The 19,393-nt window shown below is 37.7% G+C and overlaps 2 protein-coding genes across 2 annotated transcripts in view; one reads left to right on the forward strand and one right to left on the reverse strand.

Moving 5' to 3' along the window:
- CENPL (centromere protein L) overlaps positions 1 to 2,601 on the forward strand; it is an 8,470-nt gene extending 5,869 nt beyond the window's left edge. Inside the window, exons 3-4 of the mRNA XM_008563280.1 lie at positions 168 to 710; positions 1,953 to 2,601. Coding sequence (XP_008561502.1) covers positions 168 to 710; positions 1,953 to 2,024 — 615 coding nt within the window. The 3' untranslated portion in view covers positions 2,025 to 2,601. The remainder of the gene's footprint in view (positions 1 to 167; positions 711 to 1,952) is intronic.
- Positions 2,602 to 11,366: 8,765 nt separating this feature from the next.
- Positions 11,367 to 18,684, reverse strand: LOC103581450 (kelch-like protein 20). Its single transcript, XM_008563281.1, has 5 exons — positions 18,643 to 18,684; positions 17,922 to 18,075; positions 16,841 to 17,049; positions 14,781 to 14,887; positions 11,367 to 11,578 (listed from the first exon to the last, which is right to left on the reverse strand). Exons 1-5 carry the CDS (start codon positions 18,682 to 18,684, stop codon positions 11,494 to 11,496), a joined length of 597 nt encoding a protein of 198 aa, XP_008561503.1. The 3' UTR covers positions 11,367 to 11,493.
- Positions 18,685 to 19,393: the final 709 nt, after the last annotated feature.

Consider the following 19,393-nt stretch of genomic DNA (forward strand, 5'->3'; position numbering starts at 1 on the left):
GAACCCTCGGGCGGGAGCGCCGCCGCGCTTCCCAAGCGGCGCACTATTCAGTGTGCCACCGGGCTGGCCCGTCAGATCTTATTTTTAATGTACTAATTAATTTTGAGAAGACATAATTTAAGAGTAAGTATACTTTTGAACTTAACCTGTTTTCCTTTCCTTTATAGATTCTGTCAAAATCTCAGTTGTCATCTGAGAACAGAGAAGGCAAAGTGTTGTGGACTGGTTGGTTCTGCTGTATATTTGGAGACAGTCTTCTGGAGACTGTTTCAGAAGATTTCACCTGTCTACCTTTATTCCTTGCAAATGGAGCAGAGTCTAATACAGCCATAATTGGAACTTGGTTTCAGAAAACCTTTGACTGTTATTTCAGTCCTTTAGTGATCAATGCGTTTAATCTTTCCTGGATGGCTGCTATGTGGACTGCATGCAAAATGGACCATTATGTGGCTGCTACTGAATTTCTTTGGTCTGTACCTTGCAGCCCTCAAAGTCTGGACATTTCTTATGCAATACATCCAGAGGATGCAAAAGCTTTGTGGGACAGTGTCCACAAAACACCTGGGGAGGTTACCCAGGAGGAGGTTGACTTGTTCATGGACTGCCTTTATTCACATTTCCATAGGCATTTCAAAATTCATTTATCAGCCACAAGATTGGTTCGTGTTTCAACGTCTGTAGCTTCAGCACATACTGATGGAAAAATAAAGGTTAGTTTGAACACATCTAGATTAATAATTTTTTCTTACTACGGCAGGGTTTTCAGAATGTATGGTGAGGGGCTGGTCAGTTAGCTCGGTTGGTTAGAGCGTGGTGTTATAACACCAAGGTTAATCGTTTGGATTCCCGTACCGGCCAGCTGCAAAAAGGAAAAAGGAAAAACAAAAACCAGAAATGTACGGTGATTGTATTCTTCATATTAAAGAAACACATTTGAATGTATGCCATTTCAAGACAGTAGAGAAACTTAACTTTATGCTTCATAAATGATTTACCTAAGTCTTCATGCAGTTTTATAATGGAAGGACATTATATGCTGTGTGCTACAGACTTTGGTAATAATATGAATTATTCTGCAGCAACTTTGAAACTTTCAAAATTGTTTCTTGGCCAATTTTGAAATAATTATCAGAGTAACAGAGGATTTTGTGTGTTAGATAAAATTATAGCCAGAAACACAGAACTAAGGTGTCATCTTTATATTCCATACTTTTCTATCCCCTTTGGGAAAAGAAATAATAGAGATGTTGTTTTACTCTCGAGGAAGTGCTTATCACAAGAAGTATCAGAAATAAACTGAGAATTGGCTCCTAAAATATATTAAAATATATGGCCACAATATATACTCTGAATGTTTCCTGTGATACAAGATCATGACAACATGTGCTAGGAGTTTAACAGACTTGAATTCTCATTTTTACAGCAATCCTGTAGTTAGTTTTTTATCCACATTTTGTTTTAAAACAAGGAAACTGAGGCTGAGATAGATTTAAATGATACATGCAAGATGGCTTAGTAACAGGAGTCAAGATTTGAACTCTCATCTCTTAGGTTGCCATAAGTTATATACGCTATAAGCACTGTACTTGTGCTTTTCAAACTGGAGGTCACAGGGCTGGCCAGTTAGCTCAGTTGGTTGGAGCACAGACTTGTAATACCAAGGTCACGGGTTCAGATCCCCAAACTGGCCAGCCACCAAAAAAAACCTGGAGGTCACAATGTAATAGTGGGTTGGGAAATAATTTTGATGGGAAGAGACCAAATGTTAAAAAACAAAAAAGGAAAATAGAATAGAAAATATAAAAATGAGAGTGTTTTACATGTGGTAACCTTAATGAAGTAAATTCAGAAATTAGACCAATGTAACGTTGATCATTCAAATACCAAACTGCTTTGTTATCTTAATTAATACGATTCTAATTTTAAATGTCTTCTTTTTTTCTTTTTAACAGATTCTGTGTCATAAATATCTTACTGGAGTGTTGGCATACTTGACAGAACTGGCCATTTTTCAAATTGAGTGAGGCCTCGTGTGGACTATAGGTTGTGGATTATATACCCTTTTCTCATTGATTGTCTAATTGCTATGCTCAGAGGGAATGCAGGAGAATGGGCATCTATCTTTCCTTATAGTGCCTTTGGAGTTGCCCAGATGGAAGCCAAGAAGGATCAAAAGAAACAAAGAATGTGGTAGTGGATGAATCACAGCCAGTTGCTTGTATACTAGTCATGATGATCTGGGATGCCAGTCTAGAAAATGCTGAGTTGTTAATTTGTTGGTCATCTTCTAAAAATATATATGTTTATTATGTTGAACTTTTAGGATTTAAATGAGATGTATTTAATAAGGGTATTTCTTATTTGGGTCTTTATATCCTTTAATTCTTTTAAGCATTTTAGACTTGTATTCAGGGAGAATTTCTGTCTTCTAAAGACATTTTTGCTGTAGATAACTGGCAATCAAAATCTCTCAGAAAGAAACTAAATATACAATTTTTTAAGCTGCTAATGTTTCTGTTTTTAATACTGTTCAATTCCTATTCCAAAATTGATTAAATATTCACTTTTAGAATGAAGCAGTGTGTTTATCAATGTTTTTTTTTTTTTTCCTTTTTGTCTTTTTTACTGACCGGTAACGGGATCGCAACCCTTGGTGTCGCGCCCGTACCGGGGACCGGCAACGGGATCGCAACCCTCCGTGTTGCGCCCGCACCACGCTCAGCCAGTGAGCGGGAACCGGTCTCCACGTGGGATCCAAACCCTCGGCGGGAGCGCCGCCGCGCTCCCAAGCGGTGTACTCTCCAGTGCGCCACCGGGCCGGCCCTGTTTATCAATGTTTTGATGACATTTTAAAATTAATGTCTCAGTAGTGAGAAGTGGTAGGCTTTTTCTCTAGAACAAAGGGTATAAACCAGCAATTATATAGAATCGTACAAATTGTAGAGTTGAAAGGCACCTGTGACCTCTCCCTCCTTTTTTTTTTTTTTCATCTGGCCGGTATTGGGATCCAAACCCTTGATCTTGGTATTGTAACGCCATGCTCTAACCCACTGAATTAACTGGCCAGCCCATGAGCTCCTTTTAAGGGCAGAAATTGTTTTGCTTAAACTTCATGTTCCTAGTTTAGTACAGTGCTTGGTAAATATCTGTAAATTAAATGAATTTTAACCAACTCTTCCATTTTACAGGTGAAATTGTGAGATTGATCAACTTAAGAGACTTGCTCATCATGTTATATCTAAATCTCTTATTTTTACTTACTGAACATAAGATTTTGTTTTCTTTAGAAACAATGCTTTTTAAATTCTTGTTTGAAAGAAAGTAACTTTAATAGACCATCATTCTAAAAACAAAGAATAGGGCCAGCCGGTGGCTCACTTGGGAGAGTGTGGTGCTCATAACACCAAGGCCACGGGTTTGGATCCCTATGTAGGGATGGCCAGTTAGCTCACTTCAGAGAGCGTGGTGCTGACAACACCAAGTCAAGGGTTAAGATCCCCTTACCGGTCATCTTTAAAAAAATAAATAAATAAATAAAAACAAAGATTAACTTCTGGGATGGGGTATTATTTCAGATATACTAAGAGCAGCAGAGGTAGTGGGAAAGTATGGGCTTTGGAGTCAGACATTCATTTATTCAACTAAAGTTAGCTTCTGCTATGTGTGTAGAATTGTGTTGGGTAATAGGGCTATAGCAGTGAAGAAGATGAAAAAGGTCTCTGTCCTGTGTAAGTTATATTCTAGTGAAGGAAGGCAAAAGATAGATAATTTCAGATGGAGAGAAATGCTGTGAAGAAAATAAGGCAGTGCAATATGAAAAAGGGTTACTAGTGGTGAACTTTACATATAGTATTCAAAGAAGGTCTTTCTGAGGAAATAACTTGAGCTGAGTCCTGAATGATGAGGGAACAAGCCATGTGATTATCTGAGGAAGGGTGTGCTAAGCAGATGAAACAGCAAGAGCAAAGGCCTTGAGATAAAAGGTAAGAGCTTGGCTTATTTGAGAAACAAAGGAAGTTAGTGTGGCTGGAGCATGGTGAGTAAAGGTATATGGGGTAGTAAGAGATGAAACTGAAGAGGCTGTGCAGCAGAGACTTCTTCCATGGTGTTATATCTCCCAATTTTTGGCTGGGGCACTGGGGTCCCTAGAATAAAGATGACATTTTCCAGCCTTCCTTATAAGTAGGTATAGTCATATGAATAAGTTCTCTGACCCATGGGATATAAGTAGAAATGGCATGTTCTCCTTGCTTTTTCTTATTCATCCCTTCTTCTAGCTTTGCTGTCTGGAACATTAATATAATGACTGGTACTCTAGCGACTCTTAGTGTGGGGTCAGATCCTAGGGATGGCAGAGCATAGTGTGGGAAGACCATGTGCTCCAAGGACTTCTTGAAGCTGAAACCCAGTGCCAGCCTTGGATGGTCTTCCCCCAGGCTTGTTTGTCAGAGCAGTAAACTTCTGTCTTGTTTAAGCTATTGTTATTTTGGGTCTCTGTTGCTCACAGCCAAACCTAATCCTGACGTGATACAGAGGCAGGATCCACGTAATCTAAGTTTTTATAGGTACAGTGAAGCAACTGGATTTTATTCTAAATGCCTCTGCAGAATTTTAAGGAGAGTAATATGACTCAAATTTGTATTTTACAAGATTTTATAAGATATGAGGGAGATTAAGTTATATGGGACAAGAGTGGAAGAGGGGAAACAGTTATGTCAAATGATATAAGCCCTATGAATTTAGCAATATCTAGCAAGATTATATGTGCATTTACCCTTCGATCAGCAATTCCACTTCTAGGATTATACCCCAAATATTCACGGGCAAAATATACAAAATGAAGCATGTGTAAGGTTATTCATTACAACAGTATTTGTAATAGCAAGACTGAAAACAATTCAAGTGCTCATCAGAGGGGCCTGGTTAAATAAACTATGGTATAGCTGTAAAGTAAATTACTACTATCTAACTATAAGAAGGATTGAGGAAGATATCTGTGTACTCCCAAGGAGTGATCTTGGATATATTGTTATGTGAAAGAGCAAGATGTGGACAGTGTACAGAATGCTTTTTTTTACGTAAGGAATGAGGGAAATGTGAGTGTGTGTGTGTATTTCCTTATGCTTTCAAAAAACAATGGAAGGATAAGTAAGAAGTGAATAAATGTGTTTTCTTATGGAGGAAGGAAGGAACTGGGTAGAGGGGATAGGAATGGAAGTTAAGACTTACCTGAATGGTCCTTGTTTATAGTTTTGAACCATGTAAGTGTTTTATATAGTTATGAAACAAAATTGATAAAAAAAGGAAAAAAATAAAGCAGTCCTTAAAAATTGAAAACAAATGAAACTAACTATATTAAGTTCACGGCATAACCACACAAATAATTATTTTTGGTATCTTAAGTCATTTTTAGTATCTACAGTCATTTTGATTGTACATTGTAGTGGGCTCTATCCTAGGAAAAGAGCAGCAAAGAAATCTTAAATCACATTCAGTTATCTTATTAATAATATTGGTAGTTATTTTTCCACTATTTAAAATAAGATAAAAGATACGTGTGATTATATCACTGTTAGGAGCCAAGATTTTCAGTGTAAAAGATATATAATTATAAAATGAAGTAGAAATTTATAATATTAAATTTTAATTGGAAATTTCAGAATGAACTTATTTTTGAAGTGTAAAGTTTTTAATTTTGATGAGATTTAATTTATCATTTTTTTATTGCTTGTACTTTTGGTTTGAATGTAAGAAATCATTGCTTAACCTAGAGTCTTGAAGATTTACTCCTCTGTTTTCTTCTAAGAATTTTATAATTTTAGCTCTGTGATTCATTTTGAGTTAATTTTTGTGTGTGGTGTAAGGTAGAGATCCAAATTCATCCTTTTCCATGTGGATATTCCAGTTGTTCCAGCACCATTTGTTGAAAAGACTATTGTTTTCCCATTAAATTGTCTTGTCACTTTTTTTTGGAAATCTATTGGCCATAGATGTTTGGGTTTGTTTCAGGACTTTGAATTCTGTTTCATTGATATATGTCAGTCCTTATGCCATACCACATTGTCTTTATTTTTTTTAGCCAGTGTTGGAAATCAAGGCCACAATGTCTTGATTACTATACCTTTGTATAGTGAATTTTGAAATCAGGAAGTGTGAGTCCTCCAACTTTATCTTTTTCTTTTTTTCAAGATTATTTTGGCTATTCTGTGTCTTTTGTATTTTCATAAGAATTTAAGGATCAACTTGTCAATCTTTGCAAAAAACCTAGCTGGCATTTTGATAGCGATTGTGTTGAATCTAGGTCAATTTGGGGAGTGTTGCTGTCACAATGATATTAACTCAAATTATGAACATGAGATATCTTTCCACTTAAATATTCTTTAATTTCTTTCAACAACGTTTTACAGTTTTTAGTGTACAAGTACTGCACTTTTTTGTTAAATTTATTCCTAAGCATTTTATTCTTTTTGATGTTATTGAGAATGGAATTTTCTTAATTTCATTTTCAGATTGTTGCTAACGTATGGAAATACAACTGATTTTGCATATTACTCTTGTATCTTGTGACCTTGCAGAACTTGTTTATTCTAGTTTTCTCACTGAATTCTTTAGGATTTTCTATGTACAAGATTCATATCATCTGTGAATAAAGAGTTTACTTAGTTTTCAATCTTTTGTTTTTCTTGCCAAATTGCCTTGTCTAGAATCTCCAGTACAATGGTGAATAGAAGTGGTGAGAATGTACATTTTTATCTTGTGCCTGATCTTACTGGGAAAGCATCAAGTCTTTCTTTCATCATTAAATATGATGTTAGCTGTATGTTTTTTCAGAGATGCTCTTTGTCAGGTTAATGAGTTCTCCTCTATCCCTAGCTTGTTGAGGGTTTTTTTTTTTTAATGAATGGATGTTGGATTTTGTCAAATATTTTTTCTGCATCTATTGAGATGATTTATGATTTATTTTTCTTTTGCTCACATATTTCTAGTGTTGTCTACTGGAGAAGACTAGAAGCAGTGAAATCCCATTGCAGTGAGCTAAGGATCACTGTGTCTCCTGTCTTATTTCTGGACACTGGCCTTTTTGCATTTGTTATCCTATAAGCAGACTGCTTTGATTTCTCTGAACACCCTGTGCTTTCTCATTGCCTTTATTCTGTACAAATTTGGCACAGAATACTCTGTACATCTTGCACATGCTGCTCTCTGCCTGGACTGTCCTTCCCACTCTTGTCTACTTAGCAAAACCCCTACAGTCATCACCAGTCTCATCACAATCATAAAAGTAGCTGTCAAGCTCATAGTGGTTGATACAGCTTCCCCAAAATTCTAATTTTCTCCTGAAAGCTTGAATTTTTTTTTTTTGTGGCTGGTTGGTAACAGTGATTGAACCCTGGATCTTGGTGTTTGTTACCAACACCATGCTCTAAACAATTGAGTTAACTGGCCAGCCCTAAAAGTTTGAATTTTATCATTGACCATAAATACTGTCAGTTGTTTCCCTTAAAGTGATAGCCTTACTTTATTTTAGAGAAATGTCTGCCAAACACCCAAGTCTGAATAACCATAGTTTGTGTGTCATTCTTTCAAATGTTCAGCTTTTTTTTTTTTTTTTTTAAGATGACCCGTAAAGGGGATCTTAACCCTTGACTTGATGTTGTCAGTACCACGCTCTCTCAAGTGAGCCAACCAGCCATCCCTATATGGGATCCAAACCCATGGCCTTGGTGTTATGAGCACCACACTCTCCCAAGTGAGCCACGGGCTGGCCTAAAAAGTAGTTCTGCTTCTAACTCAGAACCGTCACAATTTTTCTTGTGACAACCACTGTATGCTGGTTTGCAGCAGTGTTTTATGCATACTTCCCATGTTGTATAAAATATTTAAAAAAGACATCCAAGGTTGAGATTTAGTAAAATTAATTTTGCCTCATCAAGGACATTCTAGGGCTGGCCAGTTAGCTCAGTTGGTTAGAGTGCAGTGTTATAACACCAAAGTCAAGGGTCTGGATCCCTTTACCAGCTGGCTGCCAAACAAAAACAAAACAGGAATTCTTAAACTAATTTTTTTTTCCTTTTTGTCTTTTTTACTGACTGGTAACGGGATCGCAACCCTTGGTGTCACGCCAGTACCGGGGACTGGCAACGGGATCGCAACCCTTGGTGTCGCTCCCGCACCGCGCTCAGCCAGTGAGCGGGAACCGGTCTCCACATGGGATCCGAACCCTCAGTGGGAGCGCCGCCGCACTCCCAAGCGGTGCACTCTCCAGTGCGCCACTGGGCCGGCCCTTAAACTAATTTTTTAAAAAATCGTGAGTTTGTGGTTTTTAAAGTCATACGGTTCAGTGCCACTGCCTTGATTTGTGCAGCAGCAGTTTTACCCACCATTGGTTTTGCACCATCAGTACAGACGTTACCACAGTAAAAAAGGCAAAAAACTTAGTATTACTAAGAAAATAGCTTTGACTCATGGATTCTTTGAAAAAATCTTGGGGACTTCAGCAGTCTGCAGACCATACTTTGTGAACCACTGATCTAGTGGATTAAACTCAAATTTGAAACTAAGCTTTTTGAAGGCAGGGACTCTTTCTGTTTAGTAGAAGTCCAAATGTTCATTGATACAAGTTTACACTTAAGATGTCTGTCCTCTTTTTCTAGGAATTCAGACTTAAACATTCTTTCTAGAATAAGGGTATTGATGGGTTACTGTTATTGGAATAACCCCAAATATTTAATGTTAATACAACGAATACCACCTCTTTTTCACATTTAAAAGAATCTAAGTCCTAACCTTAAAAGGCTAAATAACTGAATGATCACTATTAAGGGACCATAAGACAACTTAGTTGAAGACTTTTCTCATTTCTAGGGACCATTCTTTTCAATCATTCCCAGAACAGAGACTTCAAAGGATTTGCAGAGCCAGTTGTCACATACTACTTACACAACCAGGCTCAGGTTTGCTGGGCCAATTTTGCCACCTGCTTTTCTCTCTTCTCTCCTGTATTTCTTTCCTTCTATTTTTTTTTTTCTTTTCCCATGTTTCCTACATTAACATAAAGTTTGAAAGGCTTTTCCTATTCTCACTTAACATCTTGTTCAGGAGGGACCTCTTCTTTTTCACAGTGGCTAAGAAGTATTATCTGTAGTGTGGACATTTGGAGGTAAAACATAACAGAACAAAACTAGGAAACAATCATAACAGAATTAGGAACGTGGAGAGCAGCACAGAGCGCAAAGGGTTTGGAATCACATAAGATAAATATTCTATTTTACATTTCACTCAATAAAACTGGAGTGCCTTCAATGGAAGGAGAGAAAACCCCTAACAGGCTCCAGTGAAAACTTTGGTCAGTGCTATAGTTTCTGCCTGGGTCTCTACTCTTGAATCACTGCCACATGAATTGCTCATCACTGGGGACTTCTGACTAATGGTGAGTATAATCCCTAGAATTTTTTTCCTGTTATTCCTTTTTCTCAAATATATGCAATAGCAGAGGCTTGGTAAATATGTGATTTTGCCTTAAAGACTGGCTATTAATGAGGCACTACCGTAAGGATCTCATAAAAGTTTTTATACCTAATACAACATAAGCTTTGTTACTATATTTAGTTCCAGGCCATGTTTCAGGTAAGCTGGTAGTGGCAGTGTGGCATAGGAAGAGAAATGGAGTGGGAGTCTGGGAAGCTGATTTCTAATGGAGGTTCTATCATTAACTGACTTTAATCTAAGGCAGACTTCCTTGGTTTTCGGACTTAGATCAGTGTGATAAATGGATTTGGACTAGATGGTTGTTAATAGTCCTTCTAGTTCAAAATTGTCTGATTCTAAGTCCTACACCAGCAAATAAGTTTATAGGTTAGGTAATATAATATATAAATTATATAATAAAAATTCCTAATTCTAGCTGGCAATCCATTTATTCCTTTAGGTTGAAAGCACTTATAACTTTACATAAAGGTAATATAAATGATATAGAAACAAAATCCAAATTAAGTAGCAAAGTTAGAAGCATTAAAAAGCATTAACCAAAAAAATTTTTATGGTAAATACCTTTATTTTAAAAAGTTATACATGCTAGAAAAAAGCATAAATGATCCATGTAAACAACTGTTTACCAAATACTTATTTTCTTCCTTGAAAAAGGTGCAAATGATCTTTAAATGTAAACACAAAAGTTGCCAAACATTTTTGTAGTAAGGGAGAGGGAGAAGGAGCTTATTCCTTTTGGTTGTAGTTGAAGTCTTAGTCAAAGATTTTCCTGCAAAACACATTGAAAAAAATTGGTCTATGAATACAGTGAGAAAAAAAAAACATTAACCATTGGAATTCTTTTTCCTTAAAAATTTTAACTTTTCACCAGAAAGTGCAATTTGAGAGAAGTAGTAACAGTGGCCTTATAGAATGAAGATAATGATATATAGCTTGTATAAAAGAACCAAGATATTAATAATATGTCTCAGTTGGTTTTATATTCATTAGCACGTACAATTACATGAGCTGAAGAATTCACTCCCTTGGAGGCTGATACTGAAGGTGAGCCTCAGCTTCACCAGGCCTGAGCATCAGGTGTAAACTGCATAACAGAATTTGCTGCTGGGGAAAAGACATTTTTCTCTGCTGATCCTTGGTAGCAAGACCGCAAAAGGAAAGTTGCTTCAGTCAGTAACATTTTTGAGCAAAAACTCTTGCAGAGTTACACATGATTCTCTTGGGGGAGTCTCCAGACAGCATATGAGACTCATGTACTGTTTATATAAGAGGCACTGAGCAGAGCTCTAGATCTAGCAGCAACTCTATGAGAATATTATGAGGAAAAAAAAAGACACTTTAAATATAGTGGAAAACAAATTCATATAGAAGGAAACAAGACATGAACTTCCATGGATGAAAACTAGCATCTGAATCCTGTTTTTTTAAAAAAATATTCCTTCTGAATTGTACTGTTTAAAATGAGATGTTTCCTTTCGTCTGTTTATTAGATTTTCAAGTCTTCTGGTTCTTAGTGCAAGACTGATGGATGGCTAGATAATACATTTTGCATACCTATCTTTATCACTGCTGGTAATCCTTGTGAGTAGTGGAGTTATGTGGGTGGAGTGTCTAGAAATAGCCCTTCTGCCCTTATCAGTATTTTCAAATTTAAACCAATACCTTAAAAAGAAAGTAAATTTTGCTGCTTGGAATTGCTGTCCTTTTTTTTTTTTTTTTTTTCCTTTTTTTTCATGAAGAACCCACCCCCCCCAAACCAAACAAAAAACCAAACAAAAATACAAAAAAACCCCATGATAAATTAAAACCAAAAATAAATATTCTTCTGCACAGAGTTGAAAATTATTGTGCAAAGGTGGCATCTTGCAGGTGAAGTACTTTCATTGGGTTTGTATTTCCATATGTTGAGGCACCGGCAAAGAATAAAATTTGTTCTAATGTTTTCTCAAGCTGTACAAAGCTCCAAAGTCGTAGCTCTCCAGAATACAAGACTCTTCTATATGTTCACCATATATGGGATTCACAATGTGTCATTTTAATAACTCCTACGCCACCCCCTAGCCGACGGTAATTCATCCCGCCATATAACCTGCAAAGAAAGAAACAAAATCAGATTTTCTAACTGGAAAAAGCACTTTTTCTCCCATAAATAAGATGTTAATCAAACACGTTTGTATGCTTTACATTACAAATAATATTTTCAGCTTCATACATCTCTTCCAAAGATTAGAAGCTGGAATTGAGCACTGATAAGTAGTAGAATTATTTCAGACACTGACTGAAACGCACTCACTTACTGGAGCCTGTTTGAAGAATGAGAGAGCATCATATTAACTTTTTACATCAGAACATTACAACTTTACAACCAGACTGCTTTCTAACAATTTCACAGAACCATCTGTTCTACATTTTTGTGTCTAATTTTGCCTCAGGCTATATTATTTTCCCATCCACATTTTTCCCTTTGCCTAAACTTCCTCAATTATTTATTTTTATCCCTTTGTCTTGTATGTACTCTCGTAAGCCTCCTCAAATCCTTTATGGAACAAAACTAGAAGTGAGTAAAGTCAGCATCTCGTTTGTGACATCTGAATAAGATCATAGTCAAAATTAAGGACATCTATGGCAAAGAATACTTGGTCCTTAATCAGCTGTGAGGTAGTAAGTTGGGGATATGTAACTGCTAAAATTTAGATATTAATCTCAACAGATCATCCTCAAGAATTTCATGGCTATTACTTCGTCATATGTTACTAATTCTATTTAGTAATGCTTACTGAGAAGCAAGGCCTTACATAAGATTATAGTGATTAAGTAGAAGTAAATTTGCCATCTTACCAAATTATGCTCACTCAGAATACCCACTACAAATAGAAAAGCAGTGTACAGAAGAAAATATCCCACAACTGGGAGGCTCCAATTAGTGAAAACCTGCCATTATCTATCCTTTAACTCTATTAGATTTTGCTAAAATGTTACTTTTTCAGTGAGGCCTTCCCTGGCCACCTTTAAAACAGACTCTCCTCCCTGCCCTCCCCTCCTCCCCTGTTTTGCCATTCGCCATAGCACTTCCACCCCTGGTATGGTGCTGTTTGTCTCCCTCTCTACAGTGCCAGCTCCAGGAGGGCAAGGAATTTTGTTTTGTTCACTTTGTATCCCCATGGCCTGGAACACTCAAAAAATCTTTATTTAGGAAACGGCGTTGTGAAAATGTGATGTAGGAGTAAAAAGTACTACTCTGTCATTAGCCTGACTTTAGTTTTGTGATCACTAAGCCATACAGAGCTGTGAAAGATATGCAGACCCAAAGCATGTCATTTAAATATCTGTAAGAGTTGTGGCTTTATCAGACATGAAGACTATAAAAAGAAGTCAGTAAATTCATTAGTTGAATCTAACAGGGTGATGAAAAACCCTGGGTGGGTAGTTGCAGTCTCAAAATTAGGAAATGTTTCATTATAACACAGCAGGAATGGACTATGAGACTGCCTGTTTCAGAAAAGTGAACTATAGGGCTGGCCCGGTGGCGCTCTGGAGAGTGCGCCGCTTGGGAGTGTGGCGGCGCTCCCGCCGAGGGTTCAGATCCCATGTGGTGACCGGTTCCTGCTCACTGGCTGAGCGTGGCGCGGGTGCAAAACTGAGGGTTGCGATCCCGTTGCAGGTCCCTGGTACGGGCGCGACACCGAGGGTTGCGATCCCGTTACCGGCCAGTAAAAAAGACAAAAAGGAAAAAAAAAAAAAAAAGAAAAGTGAACTATAAAACATCCTTCATGGTCATGAGAAAAGTCTCCCAGGACGTCTCTTCCTCAGCTCTTCATGTCCAGACTGATATCTCTGGTTGATGTGCAACCACAGCCACTGAGATGGTAACTCTAAATTTGCTTAGGCAAGTAAGCTCAATTTATTGGGAAGGAAACCCCAAATTGTTTTCTTAGAAGACTAGTACTTAGAATTAAGTATAGATGTGAAGTACATCAAATTCATAGTATTAATATTTTTAATTAAGTTTGAGAATTAACTATATGTTTGATATCATAAAGTTTTCATGTTTAAGAGAATTTGGCATTTTAGAGCATCTATCAGATTAGTCTTGTGAGTCCAATATAAAATGTGACTAAGATTTAGACTTAATGATTTTAAGTTTAAAGATTTAAAAGAATTTTGCTAAGTTTGTAAAAGTTTTTGAATATTTAAAGTAAATGCAAGAGTCATCTGATTTATGTGAATTTATAAGAACTACTTAAGCACGTAAGATGGGTTTATGAGATATTTAAGGATTTAAAAGCAAAGTAAATTAAACCTATAAATGAAGTTTAACATAGTTAAACTCTCTTAAATAAGATACAGTCTCCTTTCTAAAAGTGAATGTTAAAATTCACTAGATTTCAAAATAGAATAATAATACACTTAAGTAGATTTTATTTTTTTTAATTAAAAAAAAAATATATATATATATATATTTTAAAATGACCGGTAAGGGGATCTTAACCCTTGACCTGGTGTTGTCAGCACCACACTCACCCAGGGCCCTAACCGGCCATCCCTGTATAGGATCCGAACCCATGGCCTTGCTGTTATCAGCACCGCACTCTCCCGAGTGAGCCACAGGCTGGCCCCTAAAAAAAAAAATTTTTTTAAGAGATAACCGTTAAGGGGATCTTAACCCTTGACCTGGTGTTGTCAGCACCACACTCACCCAGGGCCCTAACCGGCCATCCCTGTATAGGATCCGAACCCATGGCCTTGCTGTTATCAGCACCGCACTCTCCCGAGCGAGCCACGGGCTGGCCCTTTAAGTAGATTTTAAAAGCTCAAGAAAAAAAAGTAGGTCTTAAAATGAAATAAAGTATTATTTTTTAAAAAGTAACTATAATTTGTTTTTTCTTGGGCATAAGGCTTCCCACAAGAAATTGCATTTACAGATTTGGAGCCAAAGACCTAGGTTCTAATTCTAGCTCTGTCACTAACTTGTTAGGGAAATCATTTTATTTCTTGGTGCCTTCGTTTTCTCAGCTGAACATGATGGGGCTAGAAAGGAGATTTTTTCCCCTGTTTTTCCCATCTCATAAAGCTGGACAATTACCAAAAAGCATAATTTTGTAATACATCAGCTACTTTGGAGCAATCAAGTCAAAATGAGTCATCAAATATGGATGACATCAGCCCTCTTCAAAGTAGGGCAAGCGGTACCTCAACGTATTGACCATTCCAGTTTTGATGGTCATGGGCTATCTCAAGCCCAGATTTTCAAGTCAGTAGTGAGGTGATTTGCAACACAGCTTAAAGGTTACCTCCACGTATTGGCATCAGGATCAAAAACTTCAATGGTCTTCAAGTACGTTGTGCCATCAAAACCTCCTACTGCCATGAGCTGTCCATTGACCACTGCCAGGCCAACCTACAGGACCAAACATAGTGGCTACTGAAGAATTACTGAGAAATTCTAGACTAATTTCTAGATACATTTCTTTAATAAAAGATCATTCTTTAATGCCTTACATTCTGGTTTACTTGAACACAAAGGAAAAAATGACAAAAATCTATTAAATTATGGGAACTGTAAAATTAGAATATTCAGAGTCCAAAACATATATTTCCTAAATTTTAGAACCTCCAAATTGCTCTCACTTTCTCTGGTATTTGCTCATTCCAATCCACTTTCTAAATTGCTACTAAAATTCTCTTTTAACACAAGTCTTGGGGCTAGCCAGTTAGTTCAGTTAGTTAGAGCATGGTGTTGATAACACCAAGGTCAAGGATTTGGATTCCCATCCTGGCCAGCCACTAAAACCCCCCCAAAACAAGTCTAATCATGCTATCACTTTCTTTGTTAAAAACTTTCTAAGCCTACTTACTGCCTAAGGTTAAGGTTAAAGTATTGTTACTCAGGCCCTCCAAAGATGGATTTTTCCATCTTAGCCCACTGGTTTAGCCTCACCTCCTTTTTAGCCTTTTCCCCTTCCTCCTCCTAATGCACCCTATACTTCAATAATACTGGATTAACTGGTAGTCCCTGAAAATACCATATGCACATTTTTCACCCCTCCATATTTTTGCACAAGTTCTTCCCCGGCTGGTGTTTTCAGTCCTTGTAGAAAACCTTACTCTTCCTTCATGACCTAGCTTACATGTCACTGTCTGGCAGTCTTTTCACTGTTCCCACCCATTCTTACTTCCTCAAAGCATTACACACACTCTTCCATATTCTCCTATAACACACATCCACTCCTATTGGATGTATTTGTTATAGTTAGATGTAAATATCTTAATTTCCTTCACTAAATCGGGAGCTCCTTAAGGAGAGGAAGCATGTCACACTCATTTCTGCTTTCTAAGCACACAGTGAGCACTTAATAAATATTTGCTAAATGAGTGAAAATACAATCAACAGAATGTAGCAGTGAAAACAGGAATGTGACTAAGAAGCTGTTAGTTACCAGTAATAAAAAGACAGACATATGTGAATGCTTTGACTTGGGGACGCCTTCCTTGTTCCTTGACTTATGCAAACCAGAATTTACTCCTTTTTATCCTCAGATTATGGAGTTGTTAGCTACTGCTTGCTTCTCCTTGATATGGATGTATTCTACATTGATGGACTCCTGACATGATCAGTGGTTAATGGTTTACATTTCACTCTGAGCCAAAGTATGGATAAATTCTATACTCCATCCCGGAAATATCTTGTAATTACAGGTCATCCATGGTCTAGAAAATGACATTGGTCTGTTTGATCTGGCCTGTACTATAGATGGAAACCAGCTTGTAGAGACTGGTGGTGGGGCCAGATGTGTTTTTGCCTAAACATTTGTATTAGTATGCCAACTACTTGGAATATTAACTAGCAACATCAGGTAGAGGGGCTGGCTGGATAGCTGGTTAGTGCACAGCTTTGTAACACCAAGGTCAAGGGTTCTGTTCCCCATACCAGCCAGCTGCCAAAAAGAAAACAAAAACATTAGATAGGAATTTTTAGCTCTAATAGGTATGAAGTTAGATAATATAAGGAGATGTATTCCAGAGAATAAACTGATATAAGATAAATCATACATAGTCATATTAATTAATCATAATTCTGTAATTAAAGATATGACTAGATATATTTAATTACTTGAGATAAAGCAATCAAAATAAATTTATTTTTTTTTCCTAGTATAAAATTAGCAGGGGTTGTTTTGACTAAAAGCATTCCAGTAGCATCAGATGAGGCTGTTGATAAAATAAAATGTGTAGGCACTAGCAGTTCACCTCCTCATTCCTCAATATTTTACAGATTAGAGTGCCCTTCTTCACAGCCCTCTCTTGGTGCTTATTTCTCAAAACTCAGAGCTCTCAGTAGGTGGTCACTTACCCCACTACGGCGGGATGTCATGGCTACCACTGGAGACCACTGGTTAGTTCTGGGGTTGTATCTCTCAGCACTGCTAAGCTCTGTAGTGTCATCTCTACCTCCTACAGCATAGATCATATCCTGATACACTGCACATCCTAGGTGTTTCCTCCGAGTCCCCATAGGGGCTATGGTGTGCCATCTGTTTTCCTGAGGATTGTAGCGCTCCACTGCAGGGAAAAGAAAAACCAGAAGTGGCCATTCAACCATTTCCTCTCACCTCTAGTTTTTTTCACAGCCACTGAAACTTTGTGATAACAAATACTTTCAACAAGCAATCTGAGTTTTGCTTCTGAGAAGAATTTATACCTTTGGAAAACACCACATATACTCTCATCAGGGACTGGTTTCTTCTAGGTATGGTATGGTAGAGAGGGCATGTGTTGGAGTCATACTTGAGTTCTAGTTTTGGCTCTATGACCAGTTAGCTACATGACCCTCAGCCTTCCTCTCCTTGTCTTTAAATGGGGGGACTGGCTATATGATCTATAAGCACCATTCAGTATTAGCAATTTATTATCATAATCATTACTCTTATACTCCCTTGCCTATAGTCTAGTGTACTTTAAGCCATTGAAGAGAAGACAAGATACGTGACAATGAATCTGATGTAAGTGCCACACTGACAATATCCTTAGGCAAAATACCCACTATCCCTAAATAGAAAGGACTAACAAATAAACCAGTTTCTAGATTTAAGTTTTTATTTATTCTTAGATTATAATATAGAGTATATGTTTTTTTTGAGGAGAGGTCGGGGGAAGGGAAATCATATTCAGAAAGTAGCTCTTTTATTCATTATAAATTAATTTCTAGCAGATTATAAAGCAGAGGGAGAAAGAAATATTTTTGAAATGCAATAGAAGACTATGGCTGAAGAAGGAGCTAAGGAAGAGCTGCGAGTTCACTCTCCTAGAGGGGAAATAAAGCATTTTCCTAATAAATTATAGGATACTCTGGATTTTTACACTTTTTGTAGGGGGCTCTCCTCAGGAAAACATGCTGCTTTTGAAGAACCAGACTACCTTTGGGAGGGACTAACCTGTGTTGAGTGGAGATGTCCCGTCAGAGCCACCTACAGCATATAAGAACCCTCCTAACACAGCCACAGCCACGCCTAGTCTTCTGGTACTCATAGAAGCCACCCGAGTCCACTTATTCTCCTTTGGATCATACCTGCAGCAAGAGAAACCAAGCTGTATGCATGTTTCTACTAAGTGAAGCCTTTTTCATAAGGTCTGACATCACACTAAAGATATAATGGATAGACTTGCTATAGTCAAGTGCACAGTGAGAATCTAACATATTTCACTTAGTTATTAGGAAAAAAAAAGTCTTAGAATTTATGTCTGTACCAGCTATTTTCTATAGTTTGACTTATGATGCTGGAGCTGGAACTTTGCAATTTGTTTTTGTAAAACAAATACACTCATATTTGTTCCTTGCCTGCTGGCTCTGTTAAGCGTCTGCCAGAAGGAGGGACTAGATAGACACTGGAGGTCTAGGGAAGGGAAAAGGGACTTCTTTCTGTTTGCTTGCTGACCCAATCAATGCTGTCTAAGCACTGGCCCTTCACTCTGACTGCACCAGTTAATTTCAATTTCTAGCCCTTTTTGGGCACTTCCAAAACTGGCCTTGTTATGCCTCTTGGAGGTTTTCGCCACAGCTGATGGGGTACCTCCTCTAAGCTCCTGAGGTAAGAGTATCAATGTTTCAGTTTTACTGCTGGGAAAATTGCCTCCTCCCCCAACCCATTTAGTTACCTTGGGAAGATCATAGGGACCAAATTTATTGTCTTGGTACATGTTGATAACAATTTGTCTGTACCCTTTATACAGGTCAAGTATCCCCTACCCGAAATGTTTGGGACCAGATTTTTGGGTTTGGAATATTTACAGAATACAGATTTTTTTGGGTTTGGAATATTTACAGAATACAGACCCAATTGAGCATCCCTAATCTGAAAATCTGAAATCCAAAATACTCCAGTGAGCACTTCCCTTGAGCGTTATGACACTCAAAAAGTTTCAGATTTGGGAGCATTTCAGATTTCGGATTTTCTGATTAGGGATGTTCAATCTGTACTTCACAGTCAGTTTCTCTAGGAATAAAATCCTTGATTTATATTTTCCTTGAACATCTTAAATATGCTACCCCATTTTCTTCTGGCATAAAGTATTGCTTTTAAAAAGTCAGATGATAATCTAAGTTTCTTTCCCTTATAAGTACCATGTACCCATCTGTAGATGCCTAAACAATCTTTTTCTTTTCTCGAGGTCCAGTAATTTCTTTAGAATAAGTCTGTGTGGGCCACCAATCCCACTCCACCCGCGGATCTCTGGCGGGGCTGGTGGCGTGGGGAGCCCCCGGCCAGCGTCAGGAGGGCAGAGAAGAGGATCCCGGCCAGACTGTCACTCCACCACACCTGGGGCCTCGGCCCCAGGTAAACTTCCTGCTTCTGGGAGGAAGATACCATCTCTGTGGCCTTCAGTTTGGAAAAACCCAGACTGATTT

Source organism: Galeopterus variegatus, unplaced genomic scaffold (assembly GCF_000696425.1).
Source record: "Galeopterus variegatus unplaced genomic scaffold, G_variegatus-3.0.2 Scaffold13084, whole genome shotgun sequence".
Lineage (NCBI taxonomy): Eukaryota > Metazoa > Chordata > Mammalia > Dermoptera > Cynocephalidae > Galeopterus > Galeopterus variegatus.